This window comes from Saimiri boliviensis, chromosome 10 (genome assembly GCF_048565385.1).
Source record: "Saimiri boliviensis isolate mSaiBol1 chromosome 10, mSaiBol1.pri, whole genome shotgun sequence".
NCBI lineage: Eukaryota > Metazoa > Chordata > Mammalia > Primates > Cebidae > Saimiri > Saimiri boliviensis.
The window spans coordinates 52,913,333-52,935,409 of NC_133458.1; the positions used below are offsets into that span (position 1 = coordinate 52,913,333).

A 22,077-nucleotide genomic window follows, 5' to 3' on the forward strand; every position below is an offset into this window, starting at 1 on the left:
AAATGCAGATCACTGAGAGATAGGTGCTGTTCCATATAAATTTTTTTTATTTTTAAGAAATCTTCCCACTCTGATTGCTGTGCCTACGCCTGCTGATCTTTTTCTATTTATTACCCTAGTTCATTGTGTGGATAGCAAAGAATTCCAGATTACCTTTTTTATGCTTTTGTGTCAACTTGTTTTGAGAGGTAAATCAGCACTAAATGTCTGATTATTCTTCTACGAAGGTTTGTCCTTTAGAATAGGCTGTGATTTGATCACATGTATTTAAAAGAAATTTCATTAAAAAAATAATTTCTTAAGTTTTGCACACTTATATCAAGGACTTGGAGTAACTAAGTTACTGAATTTAGAAGGGTCATATCTTAATGTTTCCTCTATTACTACTTTGAATTTGACTGCCTCCCCTTTATCACATTTACTATTGATAAATATCTAATAATAAAGATATTTTTTCTAGTTTAACAAACACCGAAAGGCCCTAATGAAGACAACAGACGTTAGGTAAATCAACAACTCATTAAGGGGAAGCATTAAGTCTGAACAGGAGAGTCTATTAATTTTCTGTTGTTCTTGTACCTTAAGCACTTGCCAAATTCATTGTCCCAGTGGACACTAGGCCAGTCTCCAGTCCCGAATAAGAACTGCATCTTTCATTCTGGCCTTCTGCTGTCACCCCTCTAGTACTGTTGTCACAAATTGCTGAACCATCAATGGAGAAAAAAGTCATTATATCCAAATTGTGAAAATAATGTAAATTAATTTGTCTGAAAAATTTAGTCTTAACACAAGTTAAGGCTAATGAAAAAACATCTAAGGTAAATTATGAAAGGGAAGATCACACTCGAGGTAAAATTCACCTTTAAACCTACTTTTTGGAAATATAACCCCCTGGCACAGCAATGCTATCATACCTAATTCATCTTCCATGCAATGTTCAATTGGGCACCCCAGAAAAAGGTTTCAACAGTTCACTTGATGGTCTTATATTCTGACAATATACAGGACAAATAAGAGAAAAATCAGATTTACTTTCCAGAAATGTGCTTTGCATTATCACTCTACTGGAAACGATCTAGTGTGTAACTTGAGGGATTTGAGTGCTGGCTATCTAATGAGGATAAACCTGAGCTCAGTAAGACTTGTGGCTAGCCCATGTTCCCATGTCTTTTTTCATTAAGAATCAGAATGTTAACTATGATTTCCTGGCCGGATTCCAGCATGGTTAATTGCATGCTGTCTACCTGAATTCCCTTTGCTTGGGGTGTTCTTCACTTTGGATCGTATTGCTCTTATTGTCATGTTTCCCCCAAGAGGTGGGTACGTGGTATTGTAGAATGAGCCAGAATATAATTTGTTAAGCTAATAAGAGTACTTTGGGGATGAAGGGTTAAATGTAAGTAGTGTGCTTTTCACAATTTCCCCCCAATGAGGCCTATTTGTACAGTAATTAATGTGGAATAACATTAGTGAAACATGGAAATGAGCCAGATCGCCATGACAAGGGTGGCAATAGCACAGAAACCACTAATTTTGATAATTTGTACAGAAAATAATCATTTAAACAAATATGCAAAAGCTCCCTGCCTAATGCATCTTTTGCCTTGTTTATTTTTTTGGTCTGAAGCTGACACGTTCAGTCACTAATTAACACAATATTCAGTAGGTGAAATTTATTCCAAATGAACATTAAAAACCTAGTTACATTTTCTGTCATCTTTGTACCTAGCACGTTACCTAGCACAATAACTTGCATAGTGACATTCATTCATTAAAGTAAGTTTTGTTAAATGAATGAATGCAGATGGGGGCAAAAAAAAATCGGGAGGGAAATAGTGTTTACAAATTTTCTAAGATTCAGCAATCTTTAGGGTAGCCGTGTTCCCTGCAATATTTAATCTAATGCTCACTATTATCCCCATTTCACAGATGAAAAAACAGAGGCTTGGAGTGCCAAATGGCTTCCCCAAAATCAAACAGCTTTAACTTTCAAAGCCAGGTCTATTTTACTGTAAGTCCCAACCCTTTCACTCCAGGATATCTTGCAGCCTCCCACACTGTGCCTGGCATCTTTGCCCTTAATTTGAGGAGGCAAGTCTGAAAGCCTCCAACACTGTGAAAGTCAAGTTGATCCCCAAAAACAAGATTAACGACTGCCCAATGGAATTTTACATTGTTATTCCTGCCTCTCATTACTCCAATTCAAATCTGTGACTGTCGCCATTTTAGTCATAACTGTTGCCACAGTAGTAATTATACACTTGTCGCAAAATATACCATAAATTGAATCTTTAAAAATCTTAGTACAAAGTAGTTCAAATGTGAGTGTTTAATGAATCCAGAAATTAATGAGAAAAAAAGCACTCTTTAAACTCCCTAAAATTTACTCACTATGGTTGAATCTATTGTGTTGACTGGAGAAAATGCCCTTCAGCCCTTCTGCACCTGGGCTGTATTTATAGCCAAGTTTTCAGTATTTTAACTGGCATTAAAATTACCTAGAAATTGAATGCGTGGAAAATGATAGAAATTTATTTTGCCTCATGAGAGAAAATCACTCTCTTTCTATTTTAATTTTTCTTTTAATATAGCACAGAAAGTCTATACCTTTAAAGTCTGTTGAACCAGTATGTAGGAGATACGTATTTCTGTATGAACAGCTATAGTATAGTAAAAGACTTGAAAAAGACAATGATATGTAGACTATAAACTAGTCAATTTCCAACTGCTCTAGCACAGATCTCACTTTAATACAGAAATTCCTATACCAATATATTTTATTTCCAGCCAGACAGTGGCTAATTTACGGCTCTGCCAACAATGCCATTTTAATTAATTTTATTCATCTTATTTCTCTTTCCTCTGTTCCTCATATCTCATCTGTTTGCATTGCCTAGATTTTAATTAAAAAACCTCTCCTCTCTAAGGAGCAATCTGAAGTGGCAAAAATAATCACTTAAAATATTACAGTCATTAAAAAATTGGCTGTGGTGGAAGCCATGCATTTTCAATTTTCCTACAAATGATGTTTTAGCTTCCTTTTAAAGCGTACTTTGTAGCTGAATTGTCTGCCACCAGCCAGCTTGGCTATCAAAAATGGTCTTCCAGCTGGGTGGGCTGAGTGACAACTCCTTAATGGAGGAAATGGATGGCTCTCTGCTCATGTGGAGGGGAAGGCATACCAGGCAGATTTCATTCCATCTGCCACCAGCTCTCTGCAAGCTGGCATTGCCCAAATGCCCAATATCCTCATTCCAGCAAAAAGGATAGCATCAAAAAATTAATGGTAAGGCTACAGATGCCTGAAAGAAGCATCAGGGTCATTAGACCCCAGGGAGATCATATAAGAGGTGCCTAGGTGTTCATCTTTGATGAAAACCTAATAAAACAATGGTGGAGACAATTGTAAGCCCTTTTACAAGTACAGAGGTGAAGTCATTAACATTTTCAGGAGAACATAGGGAGCAACCTTAGAAAAATGCTATCCTGAATTGTGGCCAAGGACTTGTTATATTGAGGAATTCGCACTGATGTTTCCTGTTGATGAGTTTCTGAATGGCAAATTCTTGTCACTTAGTTGCACTGTGTTCTGCTTGTCAAGTAAAGGAAATCCATCCAGTGGCAAAGGAAAATATTTTTGATCGACAAAGAGAAACACATAAGAACTATACTTAAGGGACTTTAGAAATCGGAAATCTAATAGTACTTAGAAGTTTAAAGTGTATGTCATTGATTAGTGCTGAAGTAATGAAACAAGTACAAATAATTATAATTAATATCATAGTCAATGTACATTAGGAGTGCTTGAAATAGAAGTAAAAATTTAGAACCAGCTGCAGAATTTATACCTTTATTTTACCCAAAATAAATGCTTAGTTGCTTGATATATACTCACTATATGTCAGTCCAAAACTGTGACTCAGGAAGTCACATGTGATTTATAATCATCTGCTCAAGAAAACCTGGGAGATTTTCATGATGCTTAAAACAAAATATTTCTGAATTCCAGAATATTCTTGTTTTTCTCATATCAAGATCTCATGTATCTTACGAAGTTACACATTTAATTGGTTTTAAAATAGTTTAGATTTTAATTGTTATTGCATATAAATGATAAAAGTTTAAATAGATGTTGTACAAAAATAGCTGGGTATTAAAATTGAGACCAGTTTTCTAAAATTCTTTTCACACTTTCAATGCATGTTTCATGTGGATTTTTAACATAGTAGATCAATGTTATACAGTGTAAACTTACCTGTAAGAAAAGTAGCATCAGACATGTTGCGTTAAGTTTTTCTGTTTTAGGAGAATATTTGGTAATCTGCCATTTGGAGGAGGACTTTTAAAGTTCGAATTAATGGTTCAGATGAATGAATGTTTGTAATATTTTTACCTATTGTATTGTGGGACATATTCCATGCATGTTACTAAAGCTTTTAAATTGATCTGAAGAATTTTAATGACTATTCTTAAGAAAAATAGTTTAAAATATATTGAAATGCTCTTCTAATTTTCCATCACCTTTGCTAGGCATGTGGAATGTAATCGCATATTTTTGAAAAAATACATATATTCAGAAATAATGATTATTTTATAGCACCTTAAAGTTGCAAAATGCATTTTCTTATATATTATTTGAGCTGCTAACAACATCTCTAGCAAATACATATTATTGGTTTCATTCTACAGCCTGAGCAATTGAGGCCTGGAGGGGTTTAATAGCTTGTGCAAAGCTATGGAGCCCTTAAATAGAGAAATTGTATTTCAACATGCTTTCTAATCCCAATCCTCAAACTCCTTGAGGGATTTCATTCCTTATCATCTTGATTGTTTTTGGTTTCCAGTTTTTCTTCTTTTCCACTCTTAATTTCTTCAGTTCATGCAGGTGCTGAAGTAATTGAGTTAGATTCTAGGGGAAAGTTCAAGCAATGCCTAACCAAGGAAGCCCTGGATTCCCATTCAGAGCCAGAAATGCAGATAGAAAGCAAGCATAAATTTGTAGTTTGGAGAGCATCTAGGAAGTAGGCTAATTCCAAGGCATCGAGCCCGCTGTGACCAATCCTAAAACAGAATTAACATGAAATATTAACTTGCCTTATACTTGATTTAGGGATTCTCAGAATGAGAACCCTAAACTGGCCCCTTCCCTGGGTAAGGCTCCAAAATACAGGGCCTATGATTATCAACTTCTTAGAGAGAAATGAGGACTCAGTATGCCCATTGCTCTCACATAGCTCAGGAATTCACTGGTTTCACAAAGATTATCCCCAGTTTTACAGGCCCAGTATACTACTGGCTCATATATCCTTCAAACAGCATTTTATCACTGCAAACCTTGAGAACACTGGGTTCTATTCAGAATGGCAGAGGCAGAAATCATTTCTTGATCTCCTTAACATGGTGGGGAGCAGAGCAAGCCATCTGTACCTGTGTGGCTTCTGTGCATCTCCAGACTGCTGCCTAGAGAGTGACAGTCCCATCTTACTAAGAGATAGGGAATATCCAGTCACCTCCCGCTGAGGGATGGCTGCTTCCTTTGGGTGTGTCACAGCCTTTCTTTGGTAATATGTCACTGTATTAAGACTCTAAAGAAGAGACTATTCAAAGAGCAATACTTCACCCTCCTCGACACCCAAAAGTCGTATATTATGCTTATCAAGTATGATGTACCATAGATAATTTTATGTGCTAAACTTTGATAGGACTGGCAGCACAGTAGGTTTATGTAACCAGCATCACCAAAAACACATGAGCAATGTATCATGCCATGATGTTATGGTGACTATGATGTCACTAGGTGATAGCAATTTTTCAGCTCCATTGTAATATTATAGGACCACTGTTGTATATATGGTCTGTCACTGACTGAAGCATTGTTATGTGGTACATGACTACATGTCTTAGAAAATCATGTTATGTATCTCAAACATACACAATAAACTTATCTTTAAAAAAAAAAAATTACCTGAAAAGATATTTCCATGTCGTTCACTCATTGACTTGTTGAACTATTCAACAAACAGTTTTTAATGCCTGCTATATGCCAGGCACTGTGCTAAGACCTGGAATATGACAAGAAACAAAATGGACATCATCCCTGCCCTACAGAACTCATAGTCCCTGGGCTCGACTGATATGTTCTGTCTAACAGGATTTTTCATCTCTGTTTCATTTTAAGAGTATATAAAACTTAAAAGAATGTGATGTTTCATGTATAGCATTTCTCTTTTGATTTCTCCTTTTTATTTTTTTAGCTTCCCATGAGCAGCCCCAAGCATTTCTCTATATATGGCTTATTACCAAAAAGTGTTAATGAAAACTTATAATAATTTTTAAAATAAATAACATTTATTGCCTCCAAGGTTTGATCTTGTCTTTATGCTCTTCAAGCTGAAAAAAATGTATATATCATTAGAAAAAGCATCACAAGAAATATATTTTATTTATTTTTTTATGTGTTCTTTTGGGGATTAACAAAGTTCATAGTTTCCCAGTTTCTCTCTTGGGACAGCATGCACTTCTTAGGTCTGGTCAGAAACTTTTACTCAGAAACTGGCTGAGAATACATGATTATATCTGGGTTTACTTTGACCTTTTCTGCATTGCATGTTTAGATTAGCTGGCTGTTCTACTCGGATTCCATTTACAGATAAATTGTGAGAGACTTGAATGGCAAGTAAGAAATATATGGAATATTGAAAAGGTCAGTGCTATTTAGCCCATAACCACAGAATTTAAAATACATGACAAGTCATTATCAGATTTCATTCCCACAACAAGGACAGTGGTAAAGATGGGAAATTATTCCAATTAAAATATTCTTGTTTTATATTGAAGACAGAGACGGCAAAGCTCAAATGCCCTCTTGACTCCTTTTTTGTGATAACTTAATAAGTTAGAAAGAAATCGTAATTGAATTAAACAAGGCAAAAAAAGAGGTAACAAGCTCTTTTGATGTGAGTCCATCATAGAGGAACTAATATAATGACTTTTCTAAAAACTCTAATTATTCATGAGTAAGACAGATACAGTTACAAAACCAATTCAACAGCCACCCCATGCTCCCTTTTCATCTACAGCATAGCTGTCAGTCAGATGGGAACTCCATTTATTTCCATGGAAATGAAGGCAGCGAGTTCAATTTTGCCACCACCCGGGATGTAGATCTTTCCACAGAAGATATTCAAGAGCAATGGTCAGAAGAATTTGAGAGTCAGCCTACAGGGTAAGTCATTGCTCTCTCCCATGCTGTGTATGTAGCACTTACATTTATTCTACGGGACATGTTTTAAATGCATATTGTTAAATGGCAAAAGCATACTTAGATCAATACTGATGATTCTTATCGTAGACAAGCCAAAGGGGTACACTTACCCTAAAGATTCTAAGTTTATAATTAGTTTTGCATATCAAAAGTTTGTAATTCCAAATACTTTTAACTTCACTTGACTCACTTATATCTCATTTTAGTTTATTCAGCTTCTGCTGGGAGAAAGGTATTTTTTCAATGTTTATAGAATACAAAATCTTTCCACTACTGTTATACTGAGATTTTCATTTGTCTTCCTGGAGTCTGAGATTTATAGATGCTGCTACCTGATTTTCATTGGAATGTGGTTTTGATCTATAAAAATTGTTTAGGGGACAAAGTTTATATTTGAGAGATGTATAAAGGAGGAATTTGGGACTGAGATTGAAATAGAGGAGACCTGAAGCAGTGAGCATTGTTTGATGGCGGAGTTTTCTTGCTTTTCCCGAGCTGTGTGCCACCTTCTGGGTCCTAAGTCCCTAAGATATATCCTAATTGGGCAGCACTTTCAGAAGTCCAAGTTGAAAAAAACATTAATAGGTTTAGAGACTCAAAACCTATAAGGTGGTATGAATTGAAGGTAAATTTATGTTTTCTAACGCTGTGATAAGGATGAATGAAATTAACATAAAATATAATTTCATAATGAATATGAAATAGCAATAATTTAACTGTTGACTGTGAGAAACTTTTCCAGAATACAACATTTGAGGTATAGTCTTGTCACCCTGATCCCAACAAATTAAATTGAAACGGATTAAACTTCGAAGTCCCTGAGTGGCAAGATGGCTAGTACTGCTCTTTTGGGCCCCCTGTCCTGTGCATTGCCCAAAAACCTCATTCAGACCCAATAAAATGCATCCGTTCCCTCTCCCAGAAGGACCCCTCTTTTTTAGCTTGTTGTATCCTCAAAGCTTGTCTATGAAAGAACACAAAAATTCTGAGACATACCACTGCAGTGACCCTTTGCCACAATGGAGCCTTTCACTGTCAAATGCTGAATTTCTACTGCAGCTGACCCAGCCCTGCTCCTCCTTGCCTCAGGGAAGTGGCTCAGATCCAGCCTATGGCACAGGCCAGGCTAAGCCTCTGCAGAAGACTGAGACTCTGAATGACTCCACCCCTCAGGACCTATTGACCTGTGCAGCCTAAGCACCAAGGCTCAGTCCTTTAGCCTGCAAGGATTTCCCCTTCTGACATTCCTAACACCCTGACGCTCCATGTGCAGTGCAGCTCCTGTGTCTCCTTCAGACACCAGAAACCACTGTTTCTCTTTTTAGCCTCTAGGGTCTCCCCAAGGTCAAGATGGGGAGACCCTTGAGGGAAAAAAATAGAAACAGTAGTTTCTGGTTCCTTTTTAGCCTACTAGCCCTTAGAAAAGACACAGTCCACTCTCCTCCCAGATCAAAGAGCTTTGGTGGAGTCCAGAGCTTTGACAATGCACAGAAGGCCTTCTACCTATCTTCTGGAGATAAAAGATCACCAGCATATCAGTTTTTTCTGACTGCTGATTTTTAAAAAAGACCAGTTCAACTCCCTTTCCTAGTTATGGAGCTTGATGAGGGGATCCGAATGTTGAGGCACAAGAGACTCATTTACTCCCATGCTTTCATCCCTCCATGCTAATTCCATTCATATATCAGGGATAAATCGCCCTCTTCACGGAGTCCCAGAGCTCCTGGGGACTCAGATGATTTCCCAGTGTTACCAGCCCCCATCCCATTAAAGCAGAGCTAAAGAGACGCATTTCCTCTCCAGGAGTACCATTCTGATACACACATAAATACCAATCTATCCCTCTCTCCCCTCCTCCCTCTCCCTGTCCTCCTCCCCTCCACCTCTCTCTCCCCCTCTGTGTGTGTCTGCATCTTCCAAGGAAACTCAATGTTTTAAATATAACTTGCTCTTATTGTTTGAGGGGGAAATAAAATGCATTTTTACCTATGGCCTTCATACCAGCTGTTTTCTCTCCCAGAATGCCTCCTGTCTTCTTAGCCTATTGTACATCAGAGCCTGTCTATAAAATGACACAAGAAATGCCTTAGTAAAAGAATGAATAGTCCGTTCAGCTCTCTTTGAGTAACACTTGTGGAGACTTGGTCCAAAAACTTGGAAAACTCCTTCATGAAGTAAGACTGGAAAGGAATTGACTTGATATTAGAAAAAAAGCAAACATAGTTTAGAAGATTAATGGGGGAGGGGCGGGGGGGTGGGGAGGTGGGAAGAGATAGCATGGGGAGAAATGACAGATACAGGTGAGGGGACGGAAGACAGCAAACCACACTGCCATGTGTGTACCTATGCAACAATCTTGCATGTTCTTCACATGTACCCCAAAACCTAAAATGCAATTAAAAAAAAAAAGATTAATGTACTAGTCCAGAAACATAGCTGGCAAAAAATATATATATATTCCAATTAATAGATCAGACATCCTGCTTTCTTAGAGCACAAATAATCTAAGAGAATTTTTGGCTACAACTAAATCAGCCATCCCCCCAAACAAAGAAACAAACAAATGAAAAAGAACTAAAAGTATTTATGTCTGAAAAAAGAGCTGAAGTCCATATGGACACAGAGGAACATCAGAGGAGAGTCCATTAACCAGATGACTCAGGTGGTTTTAATTATGCTCTTTGGCCATTTCTCGGAACTGAAGACGGACTAGGGTTTTTGTCACAGTTAAGAAGCTGGTACTTCCAGGCCATGGCATTGCCAGCAGGTTTCTGTTCCAATAAGATGTAATAACGTGCTTGACAAAAGCACCTGTGCCACTCTGATTGCTCTGCAATTAATTCATCTAAATTCTAAATGTGGTGTAACTCTTCTAGCAACCACACCTTCGGTTTATTTGTGGCTTTTGCCCCAGGAAGTCAGGCCATAGCACCAGAATTACTTCACTCATGCTGTCATCTGGTGGCCCAGCTATGAAGTTGGCGTTATGTTATAAAGGTATAAAAGGATAATAAGAAGTCCTACAATTTTCTGTGTTTTGAGTGATGATAAAAGTGATAATTTAATGCATAGTGTTTTGTGTGCTTGTATGTGTTGGGAGTGGGGAAGTCCACACTCCCACCTGGTTCCAAATGTTGCTTTATTGGTCCAGGAAAGAATGCTGCTATAATAATTTTTAGTCACAGATGCAATTTTTTAAAAAAGGTTACAAAATCAGATTAATGTGAAGCATTTTTACTTGGGGTAAGAGCTGACAAAGAAAAACATTAAGAATTTGGTAGTGAAATTCTTAATGTGTTCTGTTTTCTCTCCTGAGTTTATTGAATACTTGTCTCATTCTTTTATCCACCACCACCACCCACACAAACAGTTTATCATTGTAAGCTCATCTGCAAAAATAGACAGAAAACAGAGACAGCAAATTCTCACTCGTTCAAGGGTAGCCAATTGAATTGACTGAATTCTGCTCTGAGTTTACTTTTTTAAGAAAGAAAAAAATTATTAATGTGGACATTATATTTTCATCTCTTTAACAATACTTTTATTCCGTAAGTATTAGAGAGACAAGAGTATGCAGTCCTCTGTAATAATATTTCCAAAAGACTTAATATGAATGGCAAAGAAGGAAAGAGAGCCAGTAAGCCATTATGGCTTTTTTGGGAAACCACTTTCCAATTATGCATATTTTCCCACCATTTGGATTAAAGTATTTTATCTCAGATCACAGGATGCAAGAGCTGTTTGCCTTTCACATCACTAAGCTGTCCCAAATCTGATGTTGATAGGTTTATTTTTTTTAAGTGGGATTTTCAAGTTTTTTTTTTTTCTTTTTTCTAAAGAAGACACATCTGTTACTTCAGCAAGGGAGAAGATACAGTGATACAGTGATAATTAATAGATACAGTGATAATTTATGTGAATCTTTCTGAACTTTGGCTTAACCTTACAAACGCATTATTTAATTAGCACCTACCACATCTCACTTAGCTGAGGCTGTCTTTATTAGATGGGAGGGGGCTTTATAGAACATTGCTGTAATATGGAATTTGCATATTTGCCTTTCATTCCAAATGTAAACATTCAAACACCTTTTTTAAAAAAAAAAATCTGTTTTCCTGCTATTACCACGATATTCATGCTAAAGAGAAATTCCACAAATGTAATGAATTTAACCTGGAGTCAAGACAGCATGCTCCAGTCTTCCCCACCTGCCCCAAATCCTTGGAAATGACAGAAAATGAGCAAACGAATCTATAATGACACTAAAAAACAAGAAAGTGACCCATAGTTGGGCCAGAGAAAGAGAGGAGGGATCTGTGATTGAAGGAGGGAGACAACAGCCCAGAACACATGTTGAATGAGACACTTACAAAAGATATCTCAGTATTGCTCCAGGTCATGGATGCTACACACAGGAATCAGAGTGGGGCTACAGGGACTGCTAAACAGATGAACCCCTCACTACACCTACATTTTTTTTTCTTTGTTTACTTTTTGAGACAGATTCTCACTCTGTTGCCAAGGCTGGAGTACAGTGGTGTAATCTCAGCTCACTGCAACCTCTGCCTCCTGGGTTTAAGTGATTATCATGTGTCAGCCTCCCCAGTAGCTGGGATTACAGGCATGAGCCACCACACCCAGCTAATTTTTTGTACATTTGGTAGAGATGGGATTTCACTATATTGGCCAGACTGGCCTTAAACTCCTGATCTCAAGGATCTGCCTGCCTTGGCCTGCTAACGTGCTGGGATAAAACTCATGAGTCACTGTGCCTGGCCCTCACTACACCCACTTCTAAGCAGAGACTTCTACCCAGGAACAAGCAGTGAATGTGGACACATAGAATGGAGAAGCAGGGCATTGTGCCCCCATGGGAATCCTCACCCAAGGGAGGGCACATCTGCCCTGGTCAGTGGGCATTTTTCCACTGAAACTAAGAGAGAATAGCAGATATGAATTTGAGCATATAATCTAAATCTATATTTGACCATATAATCTAAATCACCAAATCTAAGAAAAACCACCTCCAAGTTAAAAAAAAAAAAAAAAGCATTAAACTAAAGAACTAGGAACCAAGTAAGTAAAAGGAAGTAACAAAATAAACTAAAGGAGATTGCATAAGGAGCATAATTAATACCCCAAGAAGGATAAGAGCGTATACTGCATTTGTGAAACTTGAACAAATTTTATGAGGAAGAAACAATTAGAGATGCGAGAAATGAAAATATGTGATTGTTGAAACAAGTTTAATGGATTTTTTTTTCCTGAATATCAGTATAGGCAGAGCTAAAGAATGAATTAGTGAGCTGGAAATTTGAGTCTTGAAATGTTATTTCGTTACAGAAAAAGAGATGTTAAGTATGGAGAGAATGGCAATTCCAATATTATAAATAATAGGAATTAAGCCAGAAGGAATACATGGAATGAAATATTCAAATAAATAATTTTTAAAAGTTCCCAAGATTGAAAAGAGGAGAAGGAGGAGGAGGAGAAAGGTATAGTGGCTATGAGTGAAAATGTTTAGCAAGATGAATGGAAAAGTACCCAGTGATAGGTAATGAGGGAGAAATTTTAGAACACCAATAAAAGAAAATTCTAAACCTTCTAGGTAAGATTTATTTTACTTTTCTTGGTAGCATTAAGCATTTTTTTAAGGAAGCAGTTGTCTTAAAGTTCTGAAAATTATTTGAGTTGTAAATTTCCTTCTCCAGCCAAATATGAAGTATTAGGGAAAAATAACTGTTATAGCCACAGAGGATTCAGAAAGTTTACCACACTATCTGAAAGAATTGCTGCAAGATATATTCCTGGAGATATTCAATAAAGAATAGCAAACAAGTGAAAGAGTAAAACTTGTAGTTCAGTCTAAAGAAGAATGGATTATTTGAAAACTTTTATAAAAACTTGGAATTAAAACCCAGAAGAGTGTAACATGAAAAGTATAGAAGGTGGCTGACAGGAAGAGAAGCAGAATAAGGGAAAAAAATCCTGCCAAAGTTCTTAACCTGTTTAGAGTGAAGATATAGATCTTGGTTAACTCTTGATACTAATAGAAAACTTTACATAAAAGCCAGACAGAGGTTATATAACTTCTAAAGCATTAGGTTAACATTAGAACAAAGAAGACATAATTTAACAAGTGTCAGAAAAGTAGAAAAAAGGAAACAATAAAATACAGAGTAAATAGAAAATAGAAAACAATTTTTGTCAGAAGCCAATTCAAATATATCAGTGATGTGATAAAATGGAGTGAGTTGTAAGTTTTGAAAAATGAGCTGTATATTTACCCTTATCAGAGACTTAAACTAAAATAACAAAAGAAATTGAAAGTCAAAGAGGAACTAATATGCCAGGCAAATGTAGCAGAAGCAGCAAGGAGGCATATTAAAATAAGATAGAATTCAGATTTCAGCATTAAAAGGATCTAAAAGGGATTTTTTTTTTTTTTTTTTTTTTTTTTTTTTTTTTTTTTTTTTTTTGCGACAGAGTTTTGCTCTGTCACCAGGCTGGAGTGCAATGGCACAATCTCGCCCTGCTGCAACCTCCACCTCCTAGGTTCAAGTGATTTTCCTGCCTCAGCCTCCCACAAAAGGGATATTTCGTGCATCAGTACATGTAGAGCACTTTGCACAAAGTATAGTGCATAATAAATAAGTTAAAAGGTAGTTATTATTCAAAACATAACTATTATCAGTAATATGAGATGGCCGAAGTGGTGCTCAAAAGAAAATTACGCTAATACTAATTAATTAATGAGATATAAAAGGTTAAACACAAAGTTCAACAGCCAATGAAACCTAAGTCATTCTCTAAATAAACAAGAAATATGTCATTGGGAAAAATTAGCAATATTAATTAAAATGGTAATTGGATCTGTTCAAAAACCATGCAAGTGCTTAAATAGGTCAGAGAAAACTCTTTGCAAGCTTTTAAAAGACATGTATTACTTCCTCCTTTTTTTTTTTTGACCTAGGTGCTAATATTACTTTCTTTTCAAGTTAATTGTTTTTATAGATTAAAAATAAAAACAGTAGTTTTTCAAATGACGGGTATGTCAGTTCCCTACGCTAAAGTTGTTCTGGGGCTCCTTCATGGAAGTCCTAAGCCCTTCTTTAATTTACAGCATATTTCCATGCCATCTTTGCTCTTGGCACTGCTATGCTTGAGTTGTTTAATAGGCCCCCATCTCCAAAGTAGCTGTTTATGTGAGCATCCAGAATGCAGCAACTGGCTCCCTATCCTTGTTCCCAAGAGAGAAAACCAATGAATCTAACATATAAACAGGAAAAAAAAAAAAAAAAACAATTTGCGTACAGAGCAACAAAAACAATCTCTATTGTAGTAGCCCTTTTGATGTAAGTTGTTACTTTTATTAAACAAAGGCTGAAAATTCTTCAGATCTCTACAGAACAGGTTAAGCATCTTCTTATTTTCCACAAATTTTACCCACAAATCAGTGAATTGTTACCTCTGACTTAGAATACTTTTCTCAAAATTTTAGTTTAAACACAATTCATCTGGATAGGATGAATTGTTACCTCTGATTTAGAATACTTTGACAAAATGTCGTAAGGCTATTGAGGGATTTTGTGTAAGTTTACAATTCAGGGTAAATGAATTGAAGGTAGTTTGGCAGTCTGAGTTAACATATTAAGTGGGTTTCGTTTTTACAGTCATGTTCACTTTTATTAAAGCAAAACTCACACAACCATTTAAATAACATACATAATAAATTTAGGAGTCCAGATAGATTGTAGCCAAAATCTTAAACAGTGGTAAAGACCTACAGGTAAATAAAATGCAGTTTATCTTTTGCTAAGTATATCCTGATTAAAGTTTGTTTGAGCAATGATGCTTTGCATACTGTCCTGCAACTTCACCTAAGGTGTTTTATTAATTCTAGCATGAAAAAAAGTAAAAACACTCATTATAATTTAGAAATTCATTTGAATTGCCACTTTGACTTATTTTAAAACGAAAATACCACTGTATTTTACAGGAGGAGAAAAGGAAACCAACGTTTATTGAGACTCTGTAATGTTCCAGGCAATACGTCATTTTCTCTAAACAATCTCCAGTCTAGATTATATTACTATCCTATTAATGAGAAAGCTGGGTGCTTTCTAACCACTCTGAAGCCCAATATTCTTTATTAGTGTTCTTCCAACCAGAGTGTAAATAAACATGATGCATGTCATAAAAACCTAAAACAAAATTAAATTTGAGAGGAACCAATTGAAGAGAAGAATCTTTGAAATGTAATGCATTCAGGGAAGCCTTCAAATTGAGCTCATCCTTTTACCTTCACTGAAGCTGTTAATGCTAGAGGGAAAATCTATAAATGCAATGAAGGTAGAGAGGCTTCAGTCAAAGTATACATCTTGCTAGACTTCAGAGGACTCGTACTGGAGATAAACCTCATGAATATAAATGAATGTGGAAGGTCTTTACCTGTGGCACATCCCTTATTAAAATAGCAGAGCATCCATCCCAAATATAGACCTTATAAATGTAATGAACTTTTTTAACCTCAGAGAATTTATATGAGATTTTTTTTAAACCTTATGAATTTGGTCAATATAGGATCTAATAGCCAGGCTTTATTCGTGATCTTAGTTCATACTTAAAGTTGCCAACTTTAGGTGTTTTAATATGTCCTGGATAATATAATTTAAAAATTCATAGAAAATGTGAAATGTTCTATTATTTTTTATGCCTTTTATGCTGATATTAGTAGAGAAAAGATTTGGTTAAGATATTAGATCTCTGATTCCTATGTTCATATTCTTAATATTTTCATCAGCCTATAATGAGATAATTTAAATTTTTTTCTCTGAATTATAATTTATATAAACTGAATGCCTGACTTTTTCCTGGAAATTATTTGCTTATTGCAAAGAAAATGTGTAAAGTAAAAGTGGAAAGTTTCCCCTCCATGGTAATTCCCATTCTTCACTGTTAAACTGTTGGCATGTATTTATTCAGAAATTTTTCTATGATGATACAAAAAAAAACCACAAAACACTAGAATCACATTTTGCATATTATATTTCAACTTGATTTTTCAAAACTTAATATATTATGAAAGTCTCTTCTAGTCAATAAATATGGATCTTCATTATTTCACAAAGGTCAGTTAATCCAACTGAACCCCTGTTGACAGACAAAGAATATTAAAGATTCTTGTGTGCTTGTTAAAATATTCCTGAAAGGTAAGTTCCTAAAAGAAAAAGGAAAATTAGATAGTCAGATGTGTATGCATACATACACATACATCAGTATACATATAATTTCAGTTTTGATAGTTATTGCCAAGCTACGCTACTGATAATACATATCATTCTTAAAAGTATAGCAGTAGCAGCTGATTAAAATATAATTAATCCTACTTACAAAGCACTCCAAAACACCTGATAGAAAAGACCATCAACTTTCCAGCTAAGACACTTCTTTAAATTATTTTTTGCTTACAAAAATATTACTCTTTTAATGACAGAAAAAAGAGACTTATTTTTAAAATATAAATTAAATGTTATTGTGACTTTGCTATCTCTAAGGAACAAGGTTGCCTTAAGGCATTTTATTGATTACAAAACTTTTTTTCTGTCCTCCAACTTCACCTCACTCTACTTGTAATAAATAATAGATACCACTGTATTTATAATAAATAAGGTAAGGGCTTTTTAATTTTAAAATTAATCGTAAAAGAATAAATCTAAATTGCTGCACTGTAGAGAGCTCTCTCTCCCTCAGGCAGACATTCCTTCAAACGCACTTCACATAGAACTGCATTTCCTTAGGGAAAGCACAACTTAAATCACAGAGAAGTAACATACCCTTGGAGGGAAATTGCCATGCCATCAGCGATATTGACAAAACCATAGAGCCCCTCAAATAACCACTACTGGTCTCAAAGATTTGGTTATATTATAATTTTATTTCATGTGATTATTATATTAAGGAGAAAGTTGGAAACTATATAATTTTTGCAACTGGAAATGACCACAGCTTTGGGACCGTGTAAACTGGGACTTTGAAGTCTGGGGAGTAGAGACTCTACCTGAAGTCCCCCAGTAGTTGACAGAGCTCTGGGATCTCCTTCAGGGTACTTTGCCTCCAACCATGTTTGAGCCAGTGTTTATACAAATTCATGAAAGAATGAGCTTGTGCTTTAACAGGCTCCTCCTGAATTTTGAATAAATGCAAAGTAAGATATTCACAGCAACAGGACTTTTACAAAACGTAAATCTGTAAAAATTCAGTAACGCAGATTTCTCTCTGCTTTTTTCTCTTCAAAGTAGACTAAACTTCCCGTTTCACTTGATTATAAATATCTGGATTTCTGAAGAAAGTAACTTTTGTTATCTTGCATCAGTTAGAATGGGAGAAATAAAGACTAATTGAGAGGAAAAATTGGATATGTCAGACTTAAATAAAGAATGAAAGTTATTATACAATCTGAATTATATTTCACACAACTTTGTGATAGAAGTTGTGATAATAACTCAATTAGATTCATCTAGAAAAGTTTTTCATGTACAACAAATAAAAGAAAAAGACTACTAATCTCATTTCTCACTTAAATAGAAGGTTCTTTCGGTCCATGAAAATTCTGTCTTTTTCAATTTAATTTTTCACTATGAAAATACTCTAAAGCAGATAGATGTCTAAAAGGAGTCATCATGTGCATCATTTATAACCTTAACTTACTTTGTGGATCCGTAGGCTGAGAGGTTTAATTGAGATAAATGGAGCAAGCAAAAGACCAATGAACCAGTGCGAAATTTTCATGTAGGCGTCAAGAGAGGCTCCTGGTTAATTTACAAATGATGCAGTACTATTAAGAGCTATCTCAAAAGTTATTATTCCATGTGCTCCTTGAATGATTGATGTAACCCATTAAAATTTTTTTAAAAAGCATTTTCTAAGATTTTTGTCCCAAATCTATTATAAACAGGGATGGTTCAAATAATCATCCTGATATACATAATATCCTTTTAACAACTGTTACTGTGAAAATAACAGCAAATGGAGAAATAAAAAGTCTCAATTTTAGAGCTGAACAGGTGATTGGCCTTAGGCAAGCCATTTACCTCTGTGTGTCCCAGTTTCTTCCAAATGTAGACGTGTTCATTGTGTGAATAACAAAAGGCCAAATTAGACATGGCCACAAATAAGTACTAAAGATAAATTGGTTTTAAAATGTCAAATATTTCAATTTTTAAAATATTAAACACAAGATCAAAATATCAAACTTCTCTAATAAATCATACAAATTATGAAACTATACATATATGATTATATGTAATACATTTTATTTTATTTGAGACAGAGTCTCGCTCTGTCACCCAGGCTGCAGTGCAGCGGTGCAATCTCAGCTCACTGCATCCTCCACCCCTCGGGTTCAAGCAGTCCTCATGCCTCACTTTGCCGAGTCGCTAGGATTATAAGTGTGTGCCACCCCACCCAGCTAATTTTGTATTTTTAGTAGAGATGGGGTTTTGACATGTTGGCCAGGCTGGTCTTGAACTCCTGGCCTCAAGTGATCCATCCATATTGACCTCCCAAAGTTCTGGGATTACAGACATGAGCCACCACTCTCAGCCTGTAATACATTTTAAAATAATTCATATATCTTCCTTGATATCTGTTGCCAAATGTGTAATATTGTAGATATATGCTATTTGTTTGGTGTTTCTAAAAAGTGTTTCCCTGGATAGTCTTTGCTTTGAAAATCGAATTAAGTAATTCTGAAGTAAGTATACATGATAAACTTTGTGCAAGAAATAAATATACCATGTTTTCAAAAACTAGAATGATTAAACATTTTACCAAAATAGCTGTAATTCTGTTTGTACATAATGATTTCCAATAAAGTTTGGCTGCTTAATGAAATTTCATAAAACTACTGTCCATCTACTGAGAAGTGAGCCTGTGACTTAAATACATTACTTAGAGACACTTTATTATGGCCAATAAACATTACAGTTATTTTCCTGAAAGAAAACGTATCTTCATACCTTAGGATAACTATTAATATTCAGTAACTAACAATTGTTTTTATTTATAAACTTGCTTTTTATCTAATAAATTCACCAATGATACAAAATATGTAACTTGAATGTTTAGAGACAAGAAAAAAGTTAATAACCAGCCTACATTTAAAAACTGATTATTTAACATGTTAAAATAAATTGAACCTACTCTAAAAGAGAAGCTTGCTGATTTGAAAGATGACATCGTCCTGTAATTTGTTATGTTAACACCACTGATGACATAATTAAATGAGAGCCTAAAATGAACTAATTAGCTTACCTCTTTAAGTTCCCCATCATTGCTAATAGTAATCAGCCAGCTGAAAATTTGAAGCTGTGACAAGGCTGTCTGAGCTCATGCAATTCCTTTTCCCTACAAACCCATAGAAATATTGGATTAAGTGTGATAATTTACTTCCATATGTAGCCCTAGGGAAGGGGAGGAAATGAGCAGATACCTAAAACAAAGGAATACTAAAATCCTGAATAATAAGCCTTTAGCTGAAACAGGCAGTTCAGGATGGACTGGACATATGTAATGTAAGTCTGAGTTAAAAATACTCACACAGGATCTTTGGCAGGTGACAGATAGAACTGATATTCTTGTATGCCCTGAAGAGCTCATTCTCCATAAAGAAGTAATTAGGTAACAACCTCTCTCATGGATTCAAGAATGAAAAAAAAAAAAATCTTTCAGAAGAGTGGAAGCTCCAAGCAAATGTGAAATTCACATTCATTCCACCCAGGTGGTGGGAAAATTCTTAACTGATGAATTAACGTAAAAAGAAATTCAGGACCAGGAAACCTCCAAGATGTTCACAAACACAAATGTAAAACCCCTTTGTAAATATATTTCTACTACACAAAGTGTGTAAAATTGACTCTGGAAATAAGTCCACTGAAGATGAGCTCACAACAAAATTTATGATCTATGTGATTTTATGATTCACCAAAAAGGACAGTCATCAAATATGACAAACAGAAGAAGCATTCCAGTTGAGATAACAGAGAGATATGAGAGAAGTATGATTAAATGATTTAAAAGATTTTTTAAAAATCTAAGTCATTTTGAAAGAAGAGGATACGAGAAAAGAAAAGTAGATATTAAAAAGAATCAAAGAAGTAGGGCACAGTGGCTCACACCTGTAATCCCAGCACTTTGAGAGCCCAAGGTGGGCAGATTACTAGAGCCCAGGAGTTTGAGACCAGCATGGGCAACGTGACAAAAACACCATCTCTAAAAAGAAAAATACAGAAATTAGCTGGGCGCAGTGGTGCCTCCATGTACACTCAGCTACTCTGAGGAGAGCCTGAGGTGGGAGAATCACTTAAGCCCGAGAGGTTGAGGCAACCATGAGCCATGATTGCACTGCTGCACTCCAGCCTGAACTACAGAGCAAGACCACTTCTCAATTATAAATGAATAAATAAAAATCAAAAATAGAAAAATTGAAAGAAAACTTTTTTAAATGAAAAATACAGTCATAAGAATCAAATATTAACTATAAAGGTTAAAAAAAAAGAACCAAAAAGAGAATTCGTATATTAGAGATAGATCTGAGAAAAAATACATGATGCAGTATGAAAAGAAACAAAGATTAATGAGAAAGTGAGACACATAGAGAATAGAATATGAAATTTTGATACATGTCCCATAGAATTTTCAGAAAGAATATAGAATGGAGGATAGTTAATATTTGAAAAGATAGTGACTTACATTTTTCCAAACCCGATTACGGATTTGAATCCCCAAACTGTCAAGATACACCAAGTTTCCAAAGAATAAATAAAATAAACCTATACCTACATAGACTGCAGGAACATTTTAGAATACCTAAGACAAAACTGAAGCAACCAGAAAGAAAATACAGATTATTTACAAGGGAGCAACAATTCAGTAGATGACTTCTTATCAGTAATGAAAGAGACATTAGATTCTTGTCAAGATCGAAGTAGGTTTTTAGTAGAACTCAACAAGGTGATTCTAACATTCATTAGAAAGAGTTAAGAAGGACAAGAGTAGCCAAGACAACTTTGAAGAAGCGACAGATGTGGCTGAGGGACTGAGGGAGCTCAGCTACCAAGAGCTATTTTATATGTACATGCAACATATATATGTATACACTCATACCATATATATGATATTTAAATTGGTTTGGGCACAGAGATAGATATACAGAATAATGGAGGAAAAAAGAGACAAGTTAATTGTAGAAACAGGCCCACATTTATAGGAGATAGTGATGTGACAGAAGTGGCATTACCAGTCATTAGGGCAAATGGTTAACAGTTCTGGAATAAATGGCTAAACTAATAGAGAAAACCATATTGGATCACAACCTCATTCCTTACCCCAAATCAATTTCAGGTTCATTAAAACCACCTAATATGAAAGGCGACGCTTTAAAGCTTTTAGAAGAAAATACAGACAAATATCTCTATGATTTCAGGGTAAGGAAGAATTGGACAAAAAGGCACAAACCATAGAGAAAAGATAGATAAATTCTACACATTAAAATTAAAACTTGTCTGTACAGCCAAAGACACATAAAGTGAAAAAAAGTGCAATACATTTAGCCAAGAAAAGATTACTACCTGGAACATATAAAGAATTCAAATCATAAGAAAGTGAGAGAAAGAAAAAAGAGATCCTAATAGAAAATAGACATAAATAGGCAACTCAGATAAGCGTAACCCCAACTGGCCAATCAACAGAAAAAGATAATTACCCTCACTAGTAACCATGTAAATGCAAAGGTGAGATAAAATTTTATACTC

The 22,077-nt window shown here is 35.3% G+C and overlaps 1 protein-coding gene across 3 annotated transcripts in view; it reads left to right on the plus strand.

Moving 5' to 3' along the window:
- Nucleotides 1-22,077, plus strand: part of RELN (reelin) — a 522,420-nt gene that overhangs the window by 305,188 nt on the left and 195,155 nt on the right. For all 3 annotated transcript variants that reach the window (XM_039472914.2, XM_039472915.2, XM_074379281.1), the window contains exon 11: nucleotides 7,080-7,225. In XM_039472914.2, the coding sequence (XP_039328848.2) occupies nucleotides 7,080-7,225 (146 nt within the window). The remainder of the gene's footprint in view (nucleotides 1-7,079; nucleotides 7,226-22,077) is intronic.